This window comes from Lampetra fluviatilis, chromosome 28 (assembly GCF_964198595.1).
Source record: "Lampetra fluviatilis chromosome 28, kcLamFluv1.1, whole genome shotgun sequence".
NCBI classification, from domain to species: domain Eukaryota; kingdom Metazoa; phylum Chordata; class Hyperoartia; order Petromyzontiformes; family Petromyzontidae; genus Lampetra; species Lampetra fluviatilis.
This window is the reverse complement of record NC_136302.1, coordinates 10,909,488-10,935,565: the sequence shown is the minus strand read 5'-3', so window position 1 is coordinate 10,935,565 and position 26,078 is coordinate 10,909,488. Positions and strand designations below refer to the sequence as shown.

The 26,078-nt window shown below is 50.8% G+C and overlaps 1 protein-coding gene across 1 annotated transcript; it reads right to left on the bottom strand.

Annotated features, from left to right (window-relative positions):
- Window positions 1-1,905: 1,905 nt before the first annotated feature.
- On the bottom strand, window positions 1,906-22,937 carry LOC144942770 (mitochondrial pyruvate carrier 2-like). The gene is made up of 5 exons (XM_078869677.1): window positions 22,464-22,937; window positions 11,348-11,388; window positions 9,199-9,283; window positions 5,397-5,508; window positions 1,906-4,964 (listed from the first exon to the last, which is right to left on the bottom strand). Exons 1-5 carry the CDS (start codon window positions 22,558-22,560, stop codon window positions 4,904-4,906), a joined length of 396 nt encoding a protein of 131 aa, XP_078725803.1. The 5' UTR covers window positions 22,561-22,937; the 3' UTR covers window positions 1,906-4,903.
- Between the last annotated feature and the right edge of the window lie 3,141 nt (window positions 22,938-26,078).

Below are 26,078 nucleotides of genomic sequence, written 5' to 3'. Positions count from 1 at the left end.
TGATGATCTTCTTGGTTCTTTCGGTAAAGTCACGTAGAAGGGAAATAATAAAATAATAAAAATAAAACATTATAAAATACAATGAACAGACTCGAGGTCTGTTGATATGCAAATTCCTTTGTCAAGGCGCCCTTTCCCCTCTAACCCAGCTTAAATATACGCTACCAAGCTTGGTGGTGTTTCATTCAGACGCTGTCTTTCCGACAGACCTGTTTTTCACCTGAGGACGGCTGCTTGCGTTGTGGTCGAAACGTCGTGAGAATTGTATTTTATTATGTTTTATTTATATTATTTTATCATTTCCCTTCTACGTTACTTTACCAAAAGAACCAAGAAGATGAATCCCTGCAGTCACGAAAGCTTTAAATCGAGATAATGATGATGTTGATTGAGGCGTTGTGTGTCGTGGCTACAAGGGACGATGGCAGATGGCAAAGAATGTTGACAGAGTGGCAGCCAAAAGGGGGGGGGGGTGATCAAACCAGTGAGAAGGAGCCAGGAATTCGGCCTGTGTGCAGGTGCCAAGTTGGGATTGTTACATCACGAAAAGAGTTGAGCCAAACTCGCTAATTATTATTGTTGTGTTTCTTAACAGTTTCAATGGTGTCTTTAACAAGCGTACGTCCTCTTAATCCACGTGTACCTCGTTTGGCATCTTTTAAATGTGCTCGTCCATCAGTGCATGTCCCATGAGGCATGCTGAATCGCGTTTCAATTCGGCTTCAAACACCAGGGTGCTCATCTAGAAGAACAATGAACAGACTCGAGGGCTTAACAAACACATTGTCCTGCGGAGGGAGCTGGTAGGAACGTTTAGTTGCTCGGTCAATGGTCAGGGTCAACGGCGGCGTGGTGTATTCCGCAAATATGGCCGACTGTGAGGGCGGGCACAAGCCGGCGTGAGTTGGTTAAACGTTGAGTTTTATAAGGGCACCACGGGGTGACCAGCACCTCCCACACAAGTTTTTTTTTTACCAAATTCGAAAAAAAATTGCCCTTCTTGTTATTTGGTTGCCGACCCCTTGACCTCGGGGAAAACCTCTCGAATCTCCAGACTTATTCAGGAGGGCCCTGCCACATCAGCACCGGGGAGACAAAGGTGGCCCGGCGTGGTGCCGTCCACAACCACCCCATCGTTGCGCCTACCCGGCCTTCATTGGTGCTCGCGAACAGCGCTCGCTCCCAACAGTCTGTTGAAGCCGAGACGGGGGATCTTAGTCGTTATATGCACCGGCATGCAGCGATGCTGGGAATGTATGCCGTGCTAGGCGAGGCTGCGATTTCAGCCGCGCCCTACGTGGCCCGAGGGTTGGCCGAGCAGTTTAACGTTCCTTGAGTCAGCACTTTTAATTTTAATCACTTGAGTCTCGTCCACGAGACACCTGTGGCATCTTCAGTGAGGTGTCATGTGGCCATTCCCTTAATCCAGCCCACTCAATGCAGGCAAGCGTTTTGTCGAACAGACCACGTTTTATATAACTCAACACATCCCGTGTCAAGAAAAAAGTACATGATAGGCGACGTTTCGGGTAATGACCCTTCTCCACAGAACATCGGAGACCAGAGGGACTGCTTCCCACTATACTACCTCTCTGGCCTAGGTGTTAAACATCGCCACTGGGGACACAAAGGCGGCCGGGCGTGGTTCTGACCACCGAACCCCTTGCCGTGCCGGCCTTCATAGGTGCTGTTCGCTGACAGCACTTGCCCCTAAAGTTCTGTTGAAGCCTTTACCTTTGTGTAACTGTATTGACACCGGGCACAAGTCTGCGTTGGGGTGCGTCTTCCTTTTTGTCGGAGCATCTTACAATCGCGAGCATAACGTTAAGTGCTGTTTGTTGCTGGCAGGTTGACATTTCGGTCCCCGTGGCTCAGCCGCCCGTGATAAATCAAAACAAAAAGGCAGCGACAGATAAGTCCAGGAGATTTATTCACCCATTTGAGGGCTGTGCGATCATGGAGGCGAGTGAAATGCACGCGGAGTATAACAACAGGTGTCCTTTGCGGGTCGAGTCATCATTGTCGCCATTGTCATCAGCCGTGATCCATCCACTGCTGGATGAGTCCTACATTTTGGTAGAACCGGCGAGGTCTGCTCTTAGCCGGATGCTAAAAGCTTTAAAAAAACAACAGGGCCTTAAAAAAAAGTCAAGTGACACCCCACTCTGATAATAAAACTAAAAAAAACCGAACCAGATTTACGTGAATCATATGCCAAATCCTGCAACAGGCTTTCGATGATTCCAGATATGCGTCAAAAATTTGTGAAACAGCTTGACCCCGTATGGTTGGGATTCAGAATGAAGAGTAAATCGAAGTTCACTATCAGAAGTACAACTCGGATAAACTGTTACCACTTCGTACCGTATTCTCCGGCTTATCAGATGCACTCCTACCCAACCCCTATATTTTAAAACAAAATTTGGAGGTGCGAGATCAGATTTGTATAACTTTATCGACAAGGGGGGCACGTGTGGTTTTTTTTAGGAGCGTCTTATAATCCGGAAAACACGGTAACAAACACGTACGTTGAACTTCTTTTGCACCGTACATAGCCAACCGCGATAATGGGAGATGCAGGGGAAGGACAGCAAACTCAATACAAAAAGCGGAATAAACAACGGCATCACAGCGTTTCATGTCAGCATGAACAGCCCTGAACGGTGCTCCCGGAACTATTTTAGCATGTGCCAACATCCATCTCACCACCTTAATTTGTGCTCAATGTTTCCTCGACTTTTTGTCCGTAGGATTATAGCAGATATAGGCAGCACTTACAAAGGGTGGTCACGGATAGGCGGTGCCGTGCACTCAAGTGGTAGTGCCTTACGCAACCGACCACCCCTGCTCCCGAGACCAGCCGAACAGCGTTCTGGGAAATGTTGAGCAAGATGTGACGGCAATGCCAATGCTTTATAGATGACACGCAACCCGTAGCATGTACAGGGTGCTCCAGATATCTTGTGACCCACCATTTAATTCTCTAAAAACTTACTTTTTTTTAAAGCAAGGTTTGTTTAAAACAGAAACGAATATGCAAAGAAGAACTGAAAAAGTTAGGGGTCAATTAATTGGGGGCCACAAGACATCTGGACCACCCTGTGCAACATCGTCAGTCGCATGAACCCGGTCGGAGTTGGCGGTCTCCATGAGAGACGCCGTGAGGCTGATGTCAAACATGACCACGGTCTGATGTCAAATCGTGGTCGTGTTGTACGCTGGCCGCAACGGCGGCCTCGTCAACCGTGATCTGCCCCCAAGGTCGGCTCCCATCCCGCGGTAGCGCCGCAGATGCGTGAACGTGTTTAACCTTTGACGAGAAGTCGTCGTCGGCACCGTTCGTATCCCCAGCTTCAGTTCGTCCCAGTTCTTATCCCAACGAAACGGTGAAATGTACGCACGCCCTCCGTCAAATACGAACACCAACGTCCAGGGTGGTCACCGAAAGAACCCACCTGCCCTCTAAAATACAACACCCAAAAAAGGAACAAAATGTTTCCTACAGGATTCCTATATTTTTTGGAAGAAAAACAAAAAAAATCTATTTACACTCAAGAAATTCGGTGGGATCCGATTGCGGTACGTTGCACATCCGACGTCGCTGGGGGCAAAAGTGCAGGCGGTTTGTGAAAAGGACTAACACGTGAAACATCTTTAGAAAAATTACCGTTACACCGTGCGCCAATACTGCGCGAGCTGGAATTGGGTGGCGGTTACTTGGTTCGGGGCAGATGTGCGACGGTCGGATATGCGACGTTGTACCGCATGCAAATTTTTTATTCGCACAAAGTCTTACGGAAATGTTTTTTGGATCCCTGCCAGGTTATTGCTGGGAGGGTTTCAGCGCTGAGCCTTTATCTCTCCCCGTGAAATACAAGCAGATAAAACAACAACAACCAAATACGAGATGCTTCACCGTCGTTATCATTCAGGTGATGTTACCCACTGTAGCAAGTGCCCCCTTACTCTCTGGCAAATTCTTAATCACGGCTTCAGGGTTGGCTTTTGGCTCGACTGAGCCGATTCTGAGCCATGCCCTTAACTCGAGTCGGCTCCGAACTGGTCTCAGCCGTGTTCAGGATTTTCCGTGAGCCGAGCGAAGCCGTGGCCGAGCTGCTCAAAGCGACTGAGTGGCTCAAGCCTGAGCTAGGCCCCGACTAAGAACACGGCCCCGATGTGCTTGCGTTACTACCACGCCCTTAACATGAAATGTTTACGGTGAGTGCGAGAGAGTAACCTCTTGATAAGAGCAGCGCCGATCATTAAGGGACGGCGCCTCTTGCTGAGCTTTTCCAGATGGCAACATCTCCCCTCTGTCTGCGTAGGTTTTCACGGGTTGCGCTGTTTGAGACTATCCGATGCGTTTGCGGGTTGTACACCGCGCGTAGTTTGGCGCGGCGATGTCCGACATTTCGCTCCACATCCTGGGAGCGACTTGTTCAGCTCCTGTTTGCGGTGGCGTGGGCACTAACCCTCGACTACGATCAGTCACTGATCCTCGACAAGTGACGAGCAGCTGATTACAGAATCCGCTAGCACGCAATATGAAACCCAGATAATTCACCCGTGGGTAATTACCAGTCAACCCCATTGCAGCCGTGTCGGGGTTTCGCGGTTGAGGTGTACACCTCTCCGATGCGCGTTCGTGTTGTGCCGCGTGTCGTTTTGCGCGAGGTCCGACGTTCCGCTCCACGCGGCTGGGTGCTCCTTCGGCAACACGGGCTGCGACATTTCAGCTCGAGGGAAATGTTGCAACACGAGTTGGGAGCCCCTCAACCGGGTTCCTGGAGGAACCGAAAAACACCGCGGCACAACCCGAAAAACACATCCTGAAAGAGGCTGCCAGCACGTGGAGAGCGAAACATCGGACATGGCGCATCGGACATCTCTCGCCGTCGAGGCTTTATCCCGAATCTTCTATTTCCGCCAGGGCTTCTCCGGTTTTCCCCAGGCTCTGCCGGTATCTGAAAGGATGAGCGAAGCGACCGTTAGCGTGAACGCAGGCCACCCATCGCGTGGCGCAGTCACTAAAAACAACCGGCTAGCGCGTTTTAATCTCCAACCGCACCAACCTCTGAGTGTAATTTGCATCGTTCATCGTGACGTTTAATTTTAACCAAACTGACCATAATCATCGCCAGCGAGTGGGTGTGTTGTTGTGACCTGCAGTGTGGTGGTGGTTGAACACAGCAATGGATGAGACGAAACAGTCAGTGTCTGTTAGACCGTGTTGACGCACACCCAGTTAACGCTCAACAAATACCAACAAAATATACGTTAAAGAAATAGCAAAATAATATTCGTTAAAAAACTTTTTCTAAATCGTCATTTCCGCCTCTTAGAAAGCATCGCTGAACGTCGCTGAAAGTCGCCGAGCGGCGTTGCGCGACACTTACACCCAAATGCGGCCCAGCTGCACGGTGCCGCAGCAGCCCACGAAGAAGTTGACGGCGAACAGGGCCCAGGTCCGCGGGATGATGACCAGGGTGTACCGCGACCAGATGAAGCCTGCGAAAAAATTGTAAACGGCACCACCACCGCCGCACACCGTCACTCGGGCCTCCCCCACAGGGCTCTCTCACACGCACGGTGGCGGCGGCGCTAGGCCAGGGGTCGGCAGGCATGTAAAGACAAAGATCCCCCGTGTAGGCTTTGGCAGGTTGTTGGGAACGAGTGCTGTTCGCGAGCACCTATGAAGGTCGGCAAGGCGTAATGATGGGGGCGGGTGGGTGGGGGGGTTGTGGCCAACGCCATGCCTGGCCACCTTTGTCTTCCCAGTGCTGTTGTGGCAGGACCCTCCTTAAAAAGTCTTGAGACTCGGGAGGAGGCTTTCCCCTAAGTCCAGGGGTTTGGCAGCCAAAATAACAAGGAGAATAATTTTTTTCGAATTCGGTAAAACAGAACCTGAATATTTCAAGAGCCGCAATGCGCGTGAATACGAGACGGTGGGCGTCTTAAATAAATAATGTCACGAAGCGGTCCTTAACGAGCTGCGGAGCTGCAGGTTGCCAACCCCTGCTTGAGCTGCTTGCCCCCCCCCCCCAGTCTTCGTTAAGGGCGCATCAAATGTCAAGCTTGAAAGATTCAGATTCGAATCAGCATTGCGAGTTAATTAGCATGAAAGCGAAATAATGAACATCTCTCATCTTGATCATTTTTTTTTTACGTCTCATCCCACTCCCGTCTCTATTTTTGTCCACATCTCTCCTGTCTCACTGCATCGCTATATCTCTCGTCCATATCGCTTCTCTCATATCGATAAGAGCTTAGAACCTAAAATAAGTAATATTTAAAAATACTTTTTTTAAACACGCTTTACTTGTAATGGCAGAACTCCACGACTCCAGGAAGTGACCGCAACGCTTGCCATAACGTGCGGGACCGTGGTGATTTACAGCCAACGTCAGTTGAGCGTGGACAATTAGACCCAAGCCGGAAAACATAACATATAAAAATGAATGTTTAAAAGGACATTTTTTTTATAGAATATAGTATTGCCATCAATATGACATAAGTATACCAAGTTTGCAGTCGATAGCACATTGGGAAGTGGGTTAAAATTGAGTTACAAGATTTGAGGATACGACAACAACAACGACAACAACAGACAGAGTGAGTTAAATTAAAGTGTGTAAAAACGGGGTCCCCTCTGAAAAAAATATTTCTACTTTAAAGGCCCAAACCGGCATGACACCACCACAGCCTGCTACGCTTGTCGCTTCAAGTCACATGTGCATTGAGTCACGTGTGCCCATCCATATTCTTGTCCTGCGGCCCTCGACGAATGGACCGCTCGCCTGTTCACTCGAACGAGTCACACGCGCCGCCCCTACACGTGCCAGCGTGGGAACGGTAGCCGATCTGTCCGGCGTCGCATCCGACGCTTCGCGCCCCATCGCTGGCAGCTCCTTCGGAAGCCTCCGGGGACGTGGAGTGAAAAAATTAAACCGTTGAAAAACTCCGGACAAATCGTGCCGGATAACACCGCGGCGGTGGTAGTTACAGCCCAGACGGCGCGTGCACGCGCGCACCGGAGAGCCGGAGAGCACGATTGCGGAAAACCCCGCGCGGCGGTGAATTCGCAACCGCTTGGGCGACGTTTGCAATAATGCATGTCGAGTGAAAGCGTCTCGGTTATAAACATGCGGCGGCATCAGGAGGGCGGCGTCTCCGTGCCTCTCCCGAAATGGAAATGAATTTGGCGGATGCGCGATGATTTGACAGCGAAGAGGGTGGGGAGGAGGAGGAGTGCACCCGGCTAATCTGTCGCGTAAATATTAATGCTCCACTGTGTTTGACATCGGGAACGCGCGTCGCGCGTGAACGGCTGGGGAATACAACAAGCTGCATGACTAATTTATCACTGCGACTAATGCAGAAAATAATATCGCGCAAAACTTTCTTCCGCAGCGGCGGAAGTAATAGGTAGTGAGATGTTTACCAATTACGAGTCACAAATTTTAAATTGAAATGGAGCCAATTATAACATCGTGCCGAAAAGTGACTGCGACATGCACGTAGTTTTGTAAATATTGACGCAGCCTGCAACCAAATCATCCTGAATGTGCCCGGTTTCTCGTCGTATCTCAGAAGCTAAGCGGGCTTGAGCCTGGCTGGAACTTGGACGGGGTGACCGTGAGGGGCTTGCAAGGTGCTGTAGGCGCGAGGCTGCTCGATACGTCCCAGGAGATGGATGAGTGTCACCCCCCCCCCCCCCGTCGCGTAACACGTGGTGTGTTTTTGTGTTTTTTCTACGGATTCCCGGCTTTCCTCCGACATGAAGCCCAAGTCTCCTCAAAGGAATTGGCCAAACGCCCCAACGTAGCAGGGGGAGCCTCCTGAGAAAGAGTCTTGAGAATTGAATTTGGATCATATGGACCGGGAGGCGTGCATTTCAGCTTTTTAAACCCTGGACAAATGTTCGAATCGCAGCGTTTGTGTATTGTGCAAATACCATCAGCAGTTCCTGAATAACTGCATTGTGATCCTGTTGCCTAAGGTCACCATCACAATAAATTTCAGCAAACATGACGGTGGCCTATGATGACAAGAGGACCTCAACACATTCCAAGGGCACCCTTAGTGGCAGCTGTCCCTGTGCGGCAGAAGACAACTCGGCACATAGCCTCAGGGCAGGCTTAGTCTGCCAGCAGGGGGCGATGGTTACTGCTGTGCGTAATCCCAAATTAATAATGCGCCGTGTAATTTTTATTCTGACATAAAACTATTAAACGTCTAGCACGGTTGGCTAAGTCCTGTGCGAAAGAAGTTCAACATACATACGTACGATAATCATAATTTACAAGCACGATGAGCACAACGTGTTGAGTTTTCCTCTTAAGCTCTGCAAGCCTGGCTAAATGCCAGGAGGCGATACACATTCCTTATTCTGCTGTGGCTTCCTGGCTGTGCAGCGCAAGTGTGTGTGTGTACACGCGTGTGTAGATACAGTGGAGAGGGGTGGTGTAGCGGCTAGCGAGCAGGGCCAATACCAGTGACGATTACCTGAACCGGTCCTGGGGCCCTCAAATGAGTACCTGGTGCAGTGTGTAAAATATCAGCACTGGGGAGACAAAGGCGGCCGGGCGTGGTGCTGGCTACCCACCCCCTTTTGTGTGTTGTTCCGGCCTTCATAGGTGTTCGCTGAAAGCACTTGCCCCAACAGCCTGTTGAGGCTATACGGGGGATCTTTGTGTATAGTGGCGATGCTAGGCTTAAGGAAACTATGCAAATGCGTAGGGTCCCAGGTAGCTCAAGGGCTAAGTAACACCATTGACCAATATCTAAAACATTGCTGGACTTCCCCCCTAGGTTGAGTACTGGGAAGACAAAGGTGGCCGGGTGTGGTAACAGCCATACCATTCCCTTGTGCGCTATTCTGTCCTTAATAGGTGCTTGCTAACAGCAACTGCCCCAACAGCCTGTGTTGGCTACACGGGGTATCTTTGTGTGCGTGCAAGTATTCTGTGTCTGTCTTGGTACCCGTGTGTGCGTGTTAACTGGGGGCGGCGGCGGTGGGGGGGGTGTAGCAGAAACATCCTTGCCGGTTATTATTGCAAATAAAAAAAGATGCAGCTCGCTAACGGCACGTGCCGCCACGACAGCCTGCATGGCTACAGCAAGATCTTTGTCTATACTCATGTGCCGATGAGGTCCTTGCATGCAAGCGTGTACGTGTGTATGGCGCGATTATGTTACCAGATAAGCAGAGGACGCCGGATTGGCTTGCGCTCAGCTTGTCAGCAGGTCGCGCCATATCGGCCATTCCGGCCATCACCAGCCCCTAGGGTCAGGAAGGGTTTGGGGGTGGCGGGGGTGGTTGGGGGTGGTTGGGGGTTAAGCGAGACGAGTGGGGTTCGGGTGAGGTTGAGGAACACAGAGCTGCACAGTGGTAACAATCGTGCCTCGTAGCGAGAAGGGCCTGGGTTAGATTCCCGACCCGGGTGCCTTTCTGCGTGTGGAGTTTTTAATGTTCTCCCTCTGTTCTGCGTGGGATTCCTCCCATAGATAAAAACAGTTGGAGTGTCATCGGCGTTGGGCAAACTTCCCAGTGTGGCAGGACCCTCTTCAGACTCAGTGTGGCTTAAATTTTTATTTTTATTATTATTTGATATACAGTTGAGGGACGCAATTCCACTGCAGTCACCTTACATTTCCCTTGACGTTTCTGTCACGGAATGTTTTTAACCGAGAATGTTTTTTGAAAGCAATTTGTTCGATCCAACCGTTGTCACTGGAAGTGTATATTTTTTTTTAGTTGCTACGGACTTATGTTTTGTGCACCGTTTTCGATGTCTTCCCTAAGGCAGTTTGTTTTTGCTCCGATTTATATTCGCTGCACGGCCGTACGTAGTTTAGAAGATCTTTTCTTTTGTCGTTTTGGTGACCCCGTCTCACCTCTCGCAAATGAGACTGCGTTCTCGTGTTTAAGTTCCCTACCTGGTTCGACGAAAATCAACCTGTGACCGGTCGAAACGGTTCAAGTGCGACCGCTGCGATGGGGGGAACGAAGCGGTTGCCGCAGAGAGAGGGGTTTGGAAAACGGTGACGTTAAACAAGGTCATGAAACCGCAAACACTGCGTCCTACGCCACATGTTTACACACGCGTGGGCATGCGACAGCCACTGTCACTAGGGGCTTGCTTATTCACGATTAATTCGGTTACTGTATTCTACGTGTTGCCGAGACAATACCCGACAGCATTCTGACGATGAGCTGAACTATATTACCCATCCTAAACGCGATTCAGGAGATGCAGGAGATTTGTAAACCTCACGTTTGATGTGTGTGGAGAGCAGTGGTGTCGCGGTTTAGCGCGCTGCACGATTAACTTATCGACCCGGGTTCGATTCCCGCTCACGGCCAACACCAGTTATGATGATCTGAACCAGTTGTGGGTCTCCCCTAGGTCGACTCGGTCTCAAATGAGTACCTGGTTCATTGTGTAAACATCGCCACTAGGGAGACAACCACCCCCTCCGTGTGCCGTGCTGGCCTTCATAGGTGCTCGCTAACAGCACTTTCCCCAACAGTTTATTAAGGCTGTACGGGGGATATTTGTCGTTGTGTTGAGCTGGTGACGCGACCCAGGTGTAGTGCATCCGCCGCCCGTTGCAGAGGTTCGCGGTTCAATTCCGGCGGGCCACCCTGGTAATCGCTGCTTGGGGTGTCTGAACGATCAAAATGAAGACGTGCCGCCTGCTTCACGGTGGGCGTTAAAGATTCTGTGCTGTCGGTCGCAAGAGTAGCGCCATTGCGTGCCAGCGTTAATGGTTTCACATTTGGAAAGGTTGCTCGCAGGTTACTCCAATGGAATATATAGGAAGCAATCATCGCTACCTCCCCCGCCAGCACTGTGGAATATTGGCAGGACCCATTGAGATTCAGTGAGGCTTTCCTGCATAAACAAATGTAATGATAATGATAAAATCACTTATAAGCACTTTTCCCCCCCGCTTTATATAAAGATAACATTTGCGGGGTGCGTCTTACAATCCAGTCGCTGTGAGTGCGATCGCAGTAACTTTATTGACTTTCCGGAGCGTCTCGTAATCCAGAGAATACGGCAACGAGCTCACCCCGATGCGCGCTTGCTCCTCACCTTGTCGAGGGGCCGTTGCCCACGTGGCCACAAACACGGCGGTCAACGTGTACAACCGACTCCTCGAGGACGCAGATGATAAACGGGCGGCGCTCGTCCCACGTCCTAAACCCCCCGATTCTACGTGGCCTCAATCTAGGAATATGTTTTGCGTCATCGCCCCGGGTGATTGCGAGCGGACGGGAGCGTTTGGCGAAGCTGTGGCGCCGTCCCGACGTAAATCTCTCCGCGAGGGCTTTGCTCACCCATTTGACGAGCGGGGCGTAGAAGAAAACGGTCTTGGGTCCTGAAAAAGAAGAATGCCGTTCGCATAATTAATATACACGGCGTACGGTTTCAAAACAAATATTACATCGCTACTGTATATATGTGTTCATCCACTGCTGGATGAAGGCCTCCCCATGCCGTGTCGGTCGTGGGGGTTGTTTGACCATACTTTACCGCATTCATGACAGAAGGGGGTGAAGGGGAACACAGAGACTAGTTAGCCGTGGCTGGGAGTCGAACCGGGGTTAGCCAGGTGCATGGCCAAGATCGCTAGCCACCGCGCGAATAACAATTTTGAACATTTATAAAAAACCCGGGTTTGTTTTCGTAGGGCCTTGCACATGTGCGAGGCTGCCAAGTGGCCCCGCCGAGATGCAGATGAAACGCAAGACGGGGGAGCAGACGCACTCTGCACACACTTGGCAGCAGAAGGCCCGGCACGCCTTGCGTCTCCCCGGCTCCGCCACACACACACGCGCGCGCACACACACACACGCGTCTTCACGAGTTCGCACGCGTACAGACTCCGACGAAGAAGAGCAGTGGCGCAGCGGTTAGCGCCCACCCGCGTCCTTCGAACCCGGCAACCAGAGTTCAATTCCCAGCTGCGGGCTAGCGGTTAGTGGAGAGCGACATCCCAACCAGTCCTGAACAAACACCCCTCCACTGGGCTCTTTGTCAGCAATCCACATTAACCAGCGTGGCGAAGTATGGTCAAAAGGACACCGAACACCCGTAAATGATGGACTGCACCCATTCAGTTATTTTGTTTGTTGGGGAAATATGGTGGTGAACGGGGCAGAGCGGTGGGACAGCGGTTAGCAACACTGGACCATGAATCCCGAGTTGAATACCCGGCTAACATCAGTGAAGAGTCCCATCCGAACTGGACGTGGACACCGTCACCCCACACCCGGCCTGTATTTACCAATCCGCATTGACAAGCGCGGTGAAGTATGGTCAAACATTCCCCATGATCAAGAAGATTGATGGGGAGGGCTTCATCCAGCAGTGGATTGGCAATGAACTAAATATTTTACATTTTAAAGTCATTAAGTAAATTAAAAAATGATCAGAATTTTTGTTGTTGGGCTTGGCTGCTGTTGAGAGAATGCGATGGGTTGTTTTTTTTTCCACGTTTGATAAACAATCAGAGAAGTTCATAAGTATTTGTGCCAATTCATCGCACGGACAAAAGGAGAGGAGCGGAACTTGCAAGGCAGCATTTTTGGGCATTGGCAGCACAGGGCACAAGGTACTACACCCACCCACCACCACCCCTCACCACCACCACCCACCCACCAAAACCCACCACTGCGACCGCCAAAGCGAAATTCATCGATAAAATTCGATTCCCCCCGCTCGCGATGAACTCCGTCGAATCATTCACGTAAGATTTTATTATTCGCGATTCAAGCCACGAGCAAATAAATGATGCCGATCCTACGGTTGTCCTGACGGGGCAAACAAAATTGTAGGAATGAGTCGGGGGCGGGGGGAGATAAGGCGGCAGCTGGTGAGAAACGAGCGCCGGTAAAAACAGCAGAAAATAATCGATTCTTGAAATGCATCCGAGCCACGTTATTTTTTATTTTATCATACTTTGCCGATCCACAGCTCCAATGACCCAAAATTGCCAAGCAGCCTGCCACTAACAGCACCATGGAAGATACCGTAGCTAAAGAGTTAATAAAATCAACGAGTAAAGGTCATGGGAACGGTAGCCATGGTGGTAGTAGCGATAGAGCAGCGATAAGAAGGCGACCGACCGCCATTGCGCTCACGTCCATGACTGGAGTGATTTGGCGAGTACTGGATCATCAATCGCCCCGACTGCTTTACGTTGAACTCTATCGGGTGCGGTGAGGTAGGAACTGGAGGCTCCACGTCAGATATAACAGCAGCAGGATTCCAACTTGGGCCTAATCTGTAACTCTGTATAGCAGCAGTGATAATTGTTCAGCGAGTTACAGATGAGGGCTTTGCAGTGCAAATACAAATGAAGCTTCTTCGATGCTTCCTTAGCAACACGGACATTTCATCCGAATTGCCGGGTAAGTGAATGGTGAAATCTTATCGTGCCTCTTCTTATTTTATTTTTATAAAGAGCCTTTAAACAACTTTCTTTAAATAAAAAACAAATAAACTATTTCGATGGCAGGGGCGTGCAAAGGATTAGGAACCGGGTGCTTATAAAGAGCCTTTAAACAACTTTCTTTAACATAAAAAACAAATAAATTATTTAGATGGCAGGGGCGTGCAAAGGATTAGGAACCGGGTGCTGACGTTGGAGGGCGAGTAGGAGTTAGAGAAGGTTAGGGGGGAGGGGAGAGATGGAGGGGCGGGAAGAGGAGCAGCATGGCCAATGGCAAAGAGGCGAATCGTTAACAAGGATACACCCTGTAGGTAAGCACGACAATGGGCGCCGCAACGAGCGTGGAAAGAACGCCAAGGGCACCTTGGAGGCGCCTCGTGCGGGCAGTCACGCAGCCCACAGCCGACCCCGGGCACGCGCGCGCGAGCCCGCCTGCCCGCTGGCGGAACGGCTCAAGGGCCCACGGTCAAACACGCCCCAATGCCACGAACCCCGCGGAGCCGCAGACTGCATAGCCATAACGACGGCACGTCGCCCGTCGCCCAACAGAATCCATGCCGCCGTCTCCTGGAAGCCGAAACGCTGCGTCACACTTGAACGGTGGTCCGAAGGGGCGGACAAGAGCAAATGCCAGGGAGAAATTTCAGCCACGGGGTCAGTCCGGGTCAGCGGCCCGTAGAATATTTACGCACCCGGCACGCCACATCCAGGATACGCCTCTCACTTATTGCCGTGGTATTCTGGTCACGAGCCTCCTGCTTCAGTCTTAGATAGGCACCCGAGTCGGGATTCAAACCCAGGTGCTCCTTTCTCCGAGGCACGAGTGTTACCACCACGCCACGCTTCCTCCCTATTGGTGCGGTTGTGTTTTTATCGAAGAAACTGAGCTGATGTTCTCGCTCGTGAATGTTCTGAAGCTACCCAATAATCCATAACCGTACTGTACACCAAATGTCCAAATGATCTGTGCGGTGTTCACGCTGTCCGCTATGTCAGGTTTCAAATCTTCTGGGCTCTGATCAGAGGTATTATACCAAACTCGGGAAAGACGCGCCCTAAACGCGTGTCAGTAGAGTTCTACAAATCTGGTCTTAAACACGCATACACACAACACACAAGCACACCGACCAGATCATATACGATAAGATGCACCCACAAATTTTGCCTTAGAATACAAGGGTGGTGGGGGGGGGAGGTGTGCTTTGTGATCCAGAGAATACAGTAAATGTTACAAGGAAATTGTTAAAAACTAAATTAGATGGATATTGTTGTTGTTGTTTCATTACGCATAGTATGTTTACAGCCCCCTTTCTTTAGAAATCCGCTGCTGGATGAATTCCTCTACAAAATTAAATCGGGCACGGGGAGTTGCTTCAAATATAATTCGCCGGCTCAAATATCACTCGCCGCTGATGTCAGCCGTGGGCGGGATTTGAATTCGGGTTACTGGGTTCATCGCATGGTGCGATAACCACTGGGTCTCGACCCCACCTGTTAAGCACTCCAGAGTACCAATAATGATAATAGCACTGTATTTTACAGCCCCTTTGTCAATCCACTGCTGGATCAAGGCCGCCCAATGTTCACTACCTCGCCTGGTATACAGGAGGTCGTTGGTTCGATCCCGACCCTGACGCCTGCTGTTTGTGTGTCTCTCTCTCTCCCGTGGTCGCATTGGTTTTTCTCCAGGTCCTCCGGTATTTCTCTCCACGTTTAGAATCAACGTGTGTTTGGCTGCTATACATTTCCACATCATAAGCCACTTTGTTGAGCCGTCATTTGTGGCCAGGTCGCTTCTGAAAAAGAAACATATAGCTCAGTGGGCCTAACCTGATCAAATAAAAAGTGAATGGTTAGTAGTTAAGATCGGTCACAAGGTTTGTTTGGTTAAATGCGTGTTGGTGAAGTGGGGGGCTCATACCGGTTTGCATGCCGCCCGCCACTGTTGTTAGCCGTGAATCGATCTCAGGTCACCGGGTTCACAGCCGCAGCACGCTAACCAGTGCCCCACTACTCCACTTCTTTATCAATCCACTGCTGGTTGCAGGCTTACATCATCGTAAAGGTCTTGGGGGTGGTGGTGGTGGGGGGGGGGTGACCATACTTCACCACTGTGGTCTAGTGCGGGTTGGTGAAGGGAGGGGGCGGGAGAGGCAGGACCACACGCCACTGAAGTCAGTCGTGAGTGGAATTCGAATTCGGGTCACTGGCTTCATAGCCCAGAGCGCCAACCACTTCACCACCGCTCCATCTCATATGATAGTCTACGTTTTATTTTCCCCCCCAATTATTGTGCTCGTTTAATGTTCGGTCAAATTGAAGAAATTTAGACACAAACCTTGAATGCAACTTCCATAGACAACCCTGTTTTAGTCAGAGATGTCTTTCACCCGTTTTAAAGATGCAGCAATTGAGGCAAGTTAAAGAGTGAGGCCCTTAAATAAAGTTGCGCAAACAGCCGCTGTGCAAAGGTTTGTTTACGCAAGTTAAGCATCTTGACCAGAAGGCCACCATCATCTGTGCCCGTTTGTTCAACTCTGTCTGGCAGCGACACTGGACATCGGACTTATCATTGTCTCAGGGTCACAGACGCACTGTGCCAATGAAGGGTTAACTGGATGATCACGAGTGCAGACCGCATCGTCTGAGAGCGGTGACAAATGCGTGAAGATAAAGGGTTGGGGACTGACTACCGGAACTTCCTGCTCGCGTTCCACGACTGCAAAACGTCGCGTTCCGCCCCTGACCAGTTAACCGCCCGCACCCAGTTGCAGTGTTTGTGCTCGGTGGAGATGTCCACAAATCCAGGGCGGCCTGCCGGATTCCAACCTCGAACCTCTGCAAACGAGTGTTTATCCTGGCCACGCGTAATAAAAAGCAAGAATGCGAACTTGGAACGCGCCTTCCGCAGAGCGCCCGCTCGCCCTCGTACACAGAGAACCACGCGGAGGCACGAGGAGCAACCACACGTGAGCGGGGAAGGCAGCCACGTGATGAGCCGACGCCAATAATTGCCCAAGCTCTGCGGTCCTCTACATATGAAAATATTTTCGGCTAATTAACGAGCGAAGTCTAGTGTGTATACCCAGGATCTAGCTATACTTTGGGGCTGAGATGAAGGAGGCTGTGGAGCCTGGTATCTGGAGGGTGAGTGGTGTGACTTAGCCTTGACCCAAGCCTCCGCGAAGACCAAACTTTTCCCCATCAGGTTTAATTTGTTACCCCGTGGCTGGCTGTAAGTCAACGTATGCCGATGCCACAACGCCCAGCGGCACTGTTTGTCCTGCACGCGATTTATTAAAATGTAATTTACATTTTTATGATGCCAGGCGCTGAACATACCGCACGGTAATCACCGGGAGCCTGGCTCTAGCGTGCAGGCCCGAAAGATAGCGCGCACCAGCAGCGATGGCATCTCGCTCTCATTTACGGGAAAACATTTTTTATATCAAGTGCAGCGTCGATGGTCTCAGCATGGTCACCAATGACATTAAGTCTGGTTGTGCACTTAATTCGGATAAATTCCAACACCGAGAAATGAAATACCCTTTTGGCCATCACGCAACGAACTTTACCCGCATGCGGCACAGCAGGCGGGACAGTGCAGCCCTCTACGGTGAGAAGCAGCAGTCCGCTTGAGGAAGGAATCTCAGAGGTAGTTCTGTGTTCTGTGATATCCTCTACCGTGGTCCGCTGTCTTAACGCGACGGTGGCTGTGGCGGCGCTGAAAGAGATCCGAAGAGATTTTTGTCGTCTCAGGACTTGACGTCGCGAGCGCAACGGGGAAACAATCGATGGGAAGACAACAAATTAGATATTTTTTTAAATTAAAAAAAGTGGAACGTAGACGACGGCGCTCTGACAATGCCAAGCCTAGACAATGTTTGTGAGAGGGGCTGAAGTTTGGCGTAAAACTATGGAGGGTGTGCTAGTTGAAAAGTGACTGGGCCGCCAATTATACACGATATTTTCTAACGCTTTCCAAATCGGGTTGAAATAATTTATGCTTTGGCCGTGCCTGTCTGTCCATCCGTATAACTGTGTGAGCATGGACTATGACAAAGGCAAAGATCCCCCGTGTAACCTTAACAGACTGTTGGGGCAAGTGCTGTTGGTGAGTAGCACCTATGAAGGCCGGTACGGCACATGGAGGGGGTGGAAGGCCAGCACTACCCCCCACCGCCTTTGTCTCCCCAGTGCTGATATTTTACACACTGCAACAAGTACTCATTTGAGGCTGAGTCGACCTAAGGGAGGCCCAGGACCTGTTCAGATAATCATCACTTGGTCGCCGGGTTCGTAGCGCGGCACGCTAACTGCTGCACTACCGCGCGTGAGCGTGCGTAGGCGTGTGTGCGCTATCAGTGACGCAAACTCATTAGCCCTTTCTCTCGCTTTGACGTAGACGTCTGTTTCTGATGAAGGATTTCACGCCAGACGGTTGAAAAAGCCGGGCCTCGGTGGGGACAATTAGGGGAAAGATCATGCTGGGCCACGGCCCATTACACTGGCAGGCTATGAAACCCAGAGCCAATGAATAAAACATGTAAGTGGGCAATGAGTCCCAGGGACGATGATTTGGGCTCCTTCAAAAGAACATCGACTGGGGGCGCAGGGGTTGAAGGCGCGGTGGAAACGCTCGTGCCTCACAGCAAGAGTCGTCTGGGTTCAATTCCAGACTCGGACGCCCACATGTGTGGGAGATTGTACATTCTGCACCTGCTCTGCATGGGTTTTCTCCAGGTTTTCTGGTTTCTTCCCATAGCTAAAATAAAATAAAAATGCAACAGGTATTGGACAAACATCCCAATGCTGAAAACAATACGTTTTACTCAATCTGGATGACACACAGCAACATCACCCATACTGCCCGCCTTTTAGTTGGAAATGTTTAAGTCTGACACTCGTTTAAATATAAAATTTCAGAGCGTATGGCATCAGGGCTGTAACTTCACATCGCAGTGAGCTGCCTCTGCTGAATACAAAATCTTGTAGAGTAGGAGGCCCAGATTCTCAGCCGTGGCTCTTCTCAGGCTCGGCTCCGGTTGGACTCAGAGGCCGGTTTGAGTTGCACGTGGTTTACGAGTCAGCTCACTGTAGCCAGAGGCAAGTCTGAGCCAAGCTGAAACTCTGAATACAATGCCTGAATCTTTAATGCGGATATTTAATATTTTATTTTACCAGATAAGGCCCACTGAGCTATATAGCTCTTTTTTTAGAAGAGACGCTGCCACAAATGATGACTGTGGTTGTGTTTGCCTTTTATTTTGTCTATCTCTGATTTCAATGAAAAACGACCGTAATTCCCCAGATAACAAGAAACTCCCGAAAAATGCGACATACACCAAACTTGTTCAGGGTATCAATAAAGTTATGCCAGTCTGATTACACATAAACCCACACAGCTAGCTTCCAGATTATAAGACTTCTGTTCTAAACGTGGACATAAAGAGTGCATCTTATAGTCCGGAAAACACAGCACCTGTACAGCCCTTTTGTCAATCCACTGCTGGATGAGGGCCTTCCCACGCCATGTGGGTCGTGGACATGGATAGATGCTGGACATCTGTGAAAAAAAGTTTCATAGCACATCGGATTCCTCCAGTCTAAATACATTCTGATTCAGCGTACCATTGGGCCCCATGTATGACTCAGTGACCCGGGATGCACCCCGATCTCGCCAGATCTCGAAGTTAAGCAGGTCCGAGCCTGGCTCTAACAGCGCGTGGACAGGGGAAAGGGGGGGGGAGGGCGTCCACCGTACGTGGTGCCGGCTCACGACGCGATGTCCGGAAAACCGCGCCGGTAATTGAGCCGGCAACCGAGCTGGCAATCGAGCCGTTCTGGTTTGGCTTAGCGGCAGCACGCTGCACTCTTGCGGGGACCGACACCAACTGTGCTCTTATCGTCAGGGTCAAACTGACCCTGACGTAGTTCCACCCAGGACAAAACCTGTATTTTTTTTGTGCCGAAAATACATTTGGCGGCACCTAACTGCCCACACGCAACGGCGGGGCTGGAATTGTGCGCCCCTCGTTTTTGAAGTTGAGTTTTATTTTAAGTTCATCCTTACGTGTTATCCGTGTGACCAAAGCCCTGATGAGACCAGTCGGTCACCTCTTAAGGTCAACCCGTGGAATAAACCCGCATGCAAGCCTTGCACGCACGCAGCCAGATTATCAAAACAGGTTCCGCTCGCTCTATGCGGGTTCGGTTTATGCGATTTTGCGCTCTACACGCGGCTCAACCAGTCTCCACCAAAGAATTCGCCACATTGTGCGGTTTAAATTCACTCCACATGCGGCTATGCGGTCGCACGTGGGACAGAGTGCCGGATGATCCTAGTAGCAAGAGTAGCTACATATGCTACGGGCCCCGCACTTTCAAGGGCCCTGCGCTAAACGCTTTCAAGCTATCAATTCCGGTTCAGTGATTCTGCACTTGCTCTATTACTATAGTACTATACTGCCTTCAACTTTTACGACTGGGTGTTTAAGGTTAGCCATCTGTCGTATTATCTGGCTATATAGCAAATGAAAAAATTAAGTTACTTTACTATGCAAGTAAAACATTTGTGTTTTAAATTTTGTGTCCTGTGTGTGGTGTGTGTGCTACTCAGCAGGCAGCTGTCTCCTCGTGCAGTGCATTGTGGGTTGAGTGACTGTGCACTACGCGGTTTCGCTACGTGCGCCCTTTTTTTGGAACGCATCTACTACTACTGCCGCGTAAAGCGAGTGAGACCTGTACGCTGTCGAATGAGGGACTCCCCATCATGCCGTATTGGTTATTTGACCATACTTCACCGCACTGGTCAGTGAAGCAGGCGGGGAGCTGTAGTACAAAACAAGGGTGGTTTTTTTGCTGCACTGCCCACGACTGCCCACAAATGTCGACACCACAAGTTAACTTCTGCGTGGTGGTCACCCATCCCCAAGCGCTCGTTATGCTCAACAGCTGCTTAGCTTCTGAGATTCGGTTAGGTCAGGCAAGTAGATCACTGACTTGTTCAGGGTCTTGGAAAATCTATATAATGTGACTGGCTTTACAAACCACATACAGCTTGCATTCGTCCAGCGGTAGATCGATTAGGACGTTTTATTATTGCGATAGCTATCATGCTCTGGGAATTTGTCCAATGTGGCATTTGTAATTGCATTCAACGGATTATGCAATACAATGTTCACCCTGTACACATTACTGTATAGGCAAAAGTTTTGGGTGCGTCTTATAATGCGGCAGGCACGTGTAAACCTTTAACACGTAGGCTTTCGCGACCAACAGTATTCATCATAAAGGCTTTAGGGTTAGATCCCGCAAGCATGTGTCGTAACGACGTAACCCACCACCACCCGACACAGCCATTAAAGGGATTTGTCACGTGAACAAAACGGGCCAATTAGTTACTGCCTTGGCCCACCGGCGTGTTGGAGAGTAAATCCACGTGGTAATTACATCCAGCGTCATCGAGCGTGTGCAACCAGAGTTGTGTGAACACGTTTGGGCGCGTCTTACTTTCCAGACATTCTTATAAAACTGGCGCGATGCGGTATGTGCGGTGTGGAATTCGTGAAAACTGGGTTGGGTTCCTGTGCTGCATGATAAGGCAGGGCTTGTGTAGTCACGGTGACATGGCCATAATCTCGCGCTCACCTATACCGGTGGCACGGGGCAGACGGTATGGGTTAGCGTTGCCCGTCTCACGTGTGTATCCGCTCAACGCCCCTCTAGGTGGACTCAGCCTCAAATGAGTACGTGGTGTGGTGAGAAGTAAACATCGCCACTAGGCGGGAGACAAAGGTGGCCGGCCGTGGTGCTGGCCACCCACCCCGGCTTTCATAGGTGCTCGCTAACAGCACTTGCCAACCAAAACATCTGCCTAGGCTATACGGGGCATCTTTGTCATGAACACGTGGCAGCGCGCATATTAATTAGTGCACGTGTACAAACTTGCAAATACATAACGCGCTGGATGGAGGCCCTCCTACGGGACTCGTGTAATCATACTTCGCCACACTGGTGACGTAACACGACCAGCCGTGGGGAGCGAATGGAACTCGCGCACGGGTTCAGATTGCCGGGTTCAAAACGGAGTGCGCCAACCGCTGCGCCACCGCTCCCCTCCAACAAAACAGGTCGCTTGACACGCGGCCTCGTCTCGCTGCGAGCGGAGTGCGCCTTAAGGCGCCACGTCACACGGACGCAACTGAACTCGGTGTACTGTATAAACATGTGTGTTAGTATACAGTACAAGCGTGGGGAGCGCGAAAAACCCGGCGACTCCCGCTCACGGCCAACACCGGTGACGATTATCTGAACCGGTACCGGGCCTCCCCTAGGTCGACTCAGCCCCTTAGTGAGTAAATGACATCGGCACCTCGGGGAAGACAAAGGCGGCCGGGCGTGGGTGGTGTTGACCACGCCTCCCACTCAAACCCCCCAACAGAATTCTAAGGTTATACGACGTAGGGGGGGGGGGGTGTTCTGCGGCGGATGCGTCTTATAATCGATGTCTATGATTTATGTTGTTTTGTTAAATGTGTCTGTGCGCGTTATACGAGCCGACGCGTGATCGTTCGGGAAGAAAGTGGAACAAAGAATGAAAAAGCGTGCACCGAAATTGGCAAACGCGCGCTCGAGATGAGTGAGTGGAGTGATGGGTGAGATGAGAGAGATGAGCTCGTGGATTAGAGAACATCGCTCGGATCCGTGTCGTCGTCAATCGGGGCTGGCTACGTACGGTGCGAAAGAAGTTCGGCACACGTGCGAGAGACTGGTTTGTGCGGAACAACGCATCGCCAGAAATTCTGGGAGAGGATTGATGGCATTCGGTTTAAGAACACGAACGAAGGTGACGGCCTGAGAAGAACGTCCAAAAGGAGATGGAGCGAGCGATAAACTCAGCTTTGATTGTGGATTGACCATGGAAGTTTGACGATGATGGTGGTGATGTAACTGCGTGACCACACACACACACGCCTTGTCCCACCCGCTTTTCTCACCGCATTCGTGGTTCCAAAAGGGTCGCATCTTCGCCGGTAAAGCAAGTTCGATCCTGTTCAATGACCGATGCAATGCGGCTCTGAAAACGGCTGCCATCCTTCCTTGTTGTTGCTGCTGCTTCTGCTGGTGCTGCTGGGTTGGCGGTGGTAATGCCGATGGTGGTGGTGGTGGTAATGCCGATGGTGGTGGTGGTGTGGTAAGGGAAGGTAACGTCACCCACCCTCCTCTTTATATAGATTCTACGACAGTATGTGTGTCTCTACACTCGAGGCACACACACACACGCAGACACACACAGGCAGACACACAAATACCAGGGGCCCGGCACTAGACGGACAATTGCGCTGTGTGTGTGTTCACTGATGAATAGCTTAATAATTAAATAAACGAATGACCCACCCACCAACCCGACACGTACAATGGGCACAGCACACCTACACACAGCACACACACACACAAACCCACCCCCCCCCCTCTCCCGATCTCAAGGACAAATCACCCCCCCCCCCCGCTTCCAATGACACCCGACCTGCTCAATACGGAGCAGATCTACGGAATGCTTCCTAGGATGATGATGACGACGGTGGCGGTGGGGTTTGGCGAGCCGTGATGCTGATGCTGCACGCAAAACTCGGGAGCGGATTCTTGCGGAACGGAGTGGAATCCGCAAACCACGCCACGCTCGCTCGCTATACCGGCACGGAGCGCCGCGTTGCGACTCCATTCCGAACGAAAGGAGACGCCACGCCGGGATTTTGTGATAATTTGTTCTGGGAAGGAACGCGTTTTGAATGTGTTGCAATTTTTTTTTGCACTTCCGTGTAAAAGAGTGTAAGGGGGGGGGATGGGCTCATAATCATCCCTCCCCGCCTTCACAGGGCAAGGCAGTGGTCAAGCGTGGGATGGCACCATTGAACCATTCGTTTCGCAATTCGTGCAATGTGTTTGCTATAATTTGTGCGCGTCCTTTAAATTGGTTTGAACCGGTGTCTGGAGGGAGGGGGGGGAGCGGTGGCGCAGCTGTTGGGGCGCCGCAGAGCACGCGGGGGGGGGGGCCCAAGCAAGTCGCTTCAAGCAATTCGACCAGCAAACAAACAGCATGAGCAAAGCAAGACGCGCTCGATCGTTAGACGGGGAATATAAAAGGGTTTGTTTGAAGTGACGGAAGCGTGCGCGCTGGTAACGCCGGTGGTTGAACGCGGTAGTGGATGGCAGAGGTCGCAAACGGGGTTTGATACCTTACCTGTACCCGGCCGCACCAGGGTCGCAATCGGGTACCTGACTGCGACCCCTGGGATGAATCCATGTTGCAGGCGCGGGTGGGTTGATTCTAGGAACTTGAATTGTGAGAAGAGACTAGACGTTGGGAAATGAGTGACAAACGGTGACTCACCAGTGACTCACGGCCTACCCGTACCTGTACCCGGCCGCACCAGGGTCGCAAACGGGTACCCGTACCCGGCCGGGTACGGGTAGCCGGGTATCGGGTAGGGTACGGGTATCGGGTACCCGGTTGCAACCTCTGGTGGATAGGAGACCGAGACGGGTCGTGAAACCCGGGTGACATCAATTCGACTTGCGATCACGGCCACCGTCAGTGGCCAGTGATATCTGAACCATAATCCCTGGGCCCTATTGCTCTCCTTCCATCGAATCCGCACTGGACCCCAGCGTGGCGAAGTTTGGCGGAACGGAGTGGGATCCGTGACCATCACCGACGCGGAGTCGAGAGGCTTTCATCCAGCAGTCGATTTGGCAAAGGGGGCTGTCAATTGGTGGCGGTATAATTGTTTTAGCCGATCACCAACATCGCCCGATATCATCAGATCTCGGAAGCTAAGCTGTGGGGGGGTTGAGCCTGGGCAGTCCTTGGACGGGTGACCACCACGCACGCCTGGACATGGTGTAGGCTGCTGTAGAGCCACGTGGTGGTCAACAGTGTAGACACATCCATCGCTGTAGGTAGTGTACGTTCCATGTTCCCACCCGCGCTGACCAGCGTGGTGAAGTATGGTCAAATAACCATCATGTGGGGGGAGGCACCTCATCCAGCAGTGGATGAAGAAAATGACTTAAAAATAGGGCTTGGCTAACTGTAATCCATATTACAGAACGAGCAAAGGTTACGGTTAGTGGTGGGGATCCTGCACGTGGCCTGTAAGCGAGCAGTGGAGGCAGCGAGGGTTGGCGGATCACGGCACCAATGAGGCCGTAGAGTTCACCACATACTGGCTCGCCAGGCAATGGCAGTACAGCAAGTTGATTCATTTTCCATCTGTTTCTATCTTTACGGAGATTGAGTGTAACCCCCCCCCCCCCACCGGGAATTGTGGGTTTTCTTCCAGATACTCCGGTTTCCTCTAATATGTATAAACCCTTGTGAATGGAGTTGGTCAAACATCCCGATATAGAGACGCAGAACTTGGGCAATTGTTGGCAGCGCCGGTACAGGCTGCCTTCCCACTTGTCGATTGATGAACCTGATGAGTTAAATGATGACGTCATCCTGCTGCTGCTCTATTTAAGACCGGGAGCACGAGCAGAGCCTCACCATTCTGGCGAATTGCCCGATGATGCTGGATGCAATTACCAGCGAAACGTCGTACTCAAAAATTGTAAATGTTGTGGTTTCACTCTTCAACATACCGGTGGGCTAAAGTAGTGAACTATTTGTCTTTTGTCAACGTGACACTTTTTTGTTGATTGGCCGCGTCGGGTGGTGGAGGGTTACGACACATTTATAAATAACGCGATCTAACCCAAAAAGTTTATTATGAATATTTTCACCGTACATTATAAACAGTAACGAGCCAGCATGTATATAGCTCGTCGTATATTTTGCAATGCTCTCGATTAATTGTTATCACAATCAAAGCAATTCGCATCATGCCATGAGGATCCATTCTGATCTCTCGCGGAGCAGTGCATCCCTTCGTGTTAGACAATGGCCAACGGAAGCGGATATCGGAGAGCTACCTCTGAGAAACCCTTCTGGCAAGTGACGTCTGGTCCACACCAGGGACGTGCGGTCAGGGGAGGCAGAGCCTCACCTGTCATACTCCAATGAAAATAGCTGTTACGAAAAGTAAAAAAAAAATCAAATCAAATAAATATGAAGATTTTTCCACTGATCTGACTTATAAATGTCATTTCTGTACGATTCCAATAATTTTTATAGTCAAAATCGCCAAATTTGCGGAGCTCCGCTGCAAATACAGGGAGAGACGAGAGGTGAGGCAGCAACGAGCTCAGCCTCCCCTCTGATTGCGCAACCCCTCAGTAACTGGATGGAGCGCGGGCAATAAGCGCGTGCCTGTTACTATCTCAATATGTCACCAATTTAATGGTTGTAGACCCCTTCATTTCATGTCCTCGCCTTCCATACTCAAGGTAACTTATTTCACGTATGTGTATAAAGATATTTAGGCTCGCTGGTCTTGTCATGAAACTGCAATGAAAAAGCACCAGGGGAGGCAGCTATCACATCTGCCTCACTGAGGGGGACGTGTCTGACACGCCCCCCTCAGTTATGACACGCCCCCCTCCGTGAGGCTACGCCCCCCTTCTTGAGGACACGCCCCCCTCGGTGTGTGAATCTGTCTTTGACACAAGCC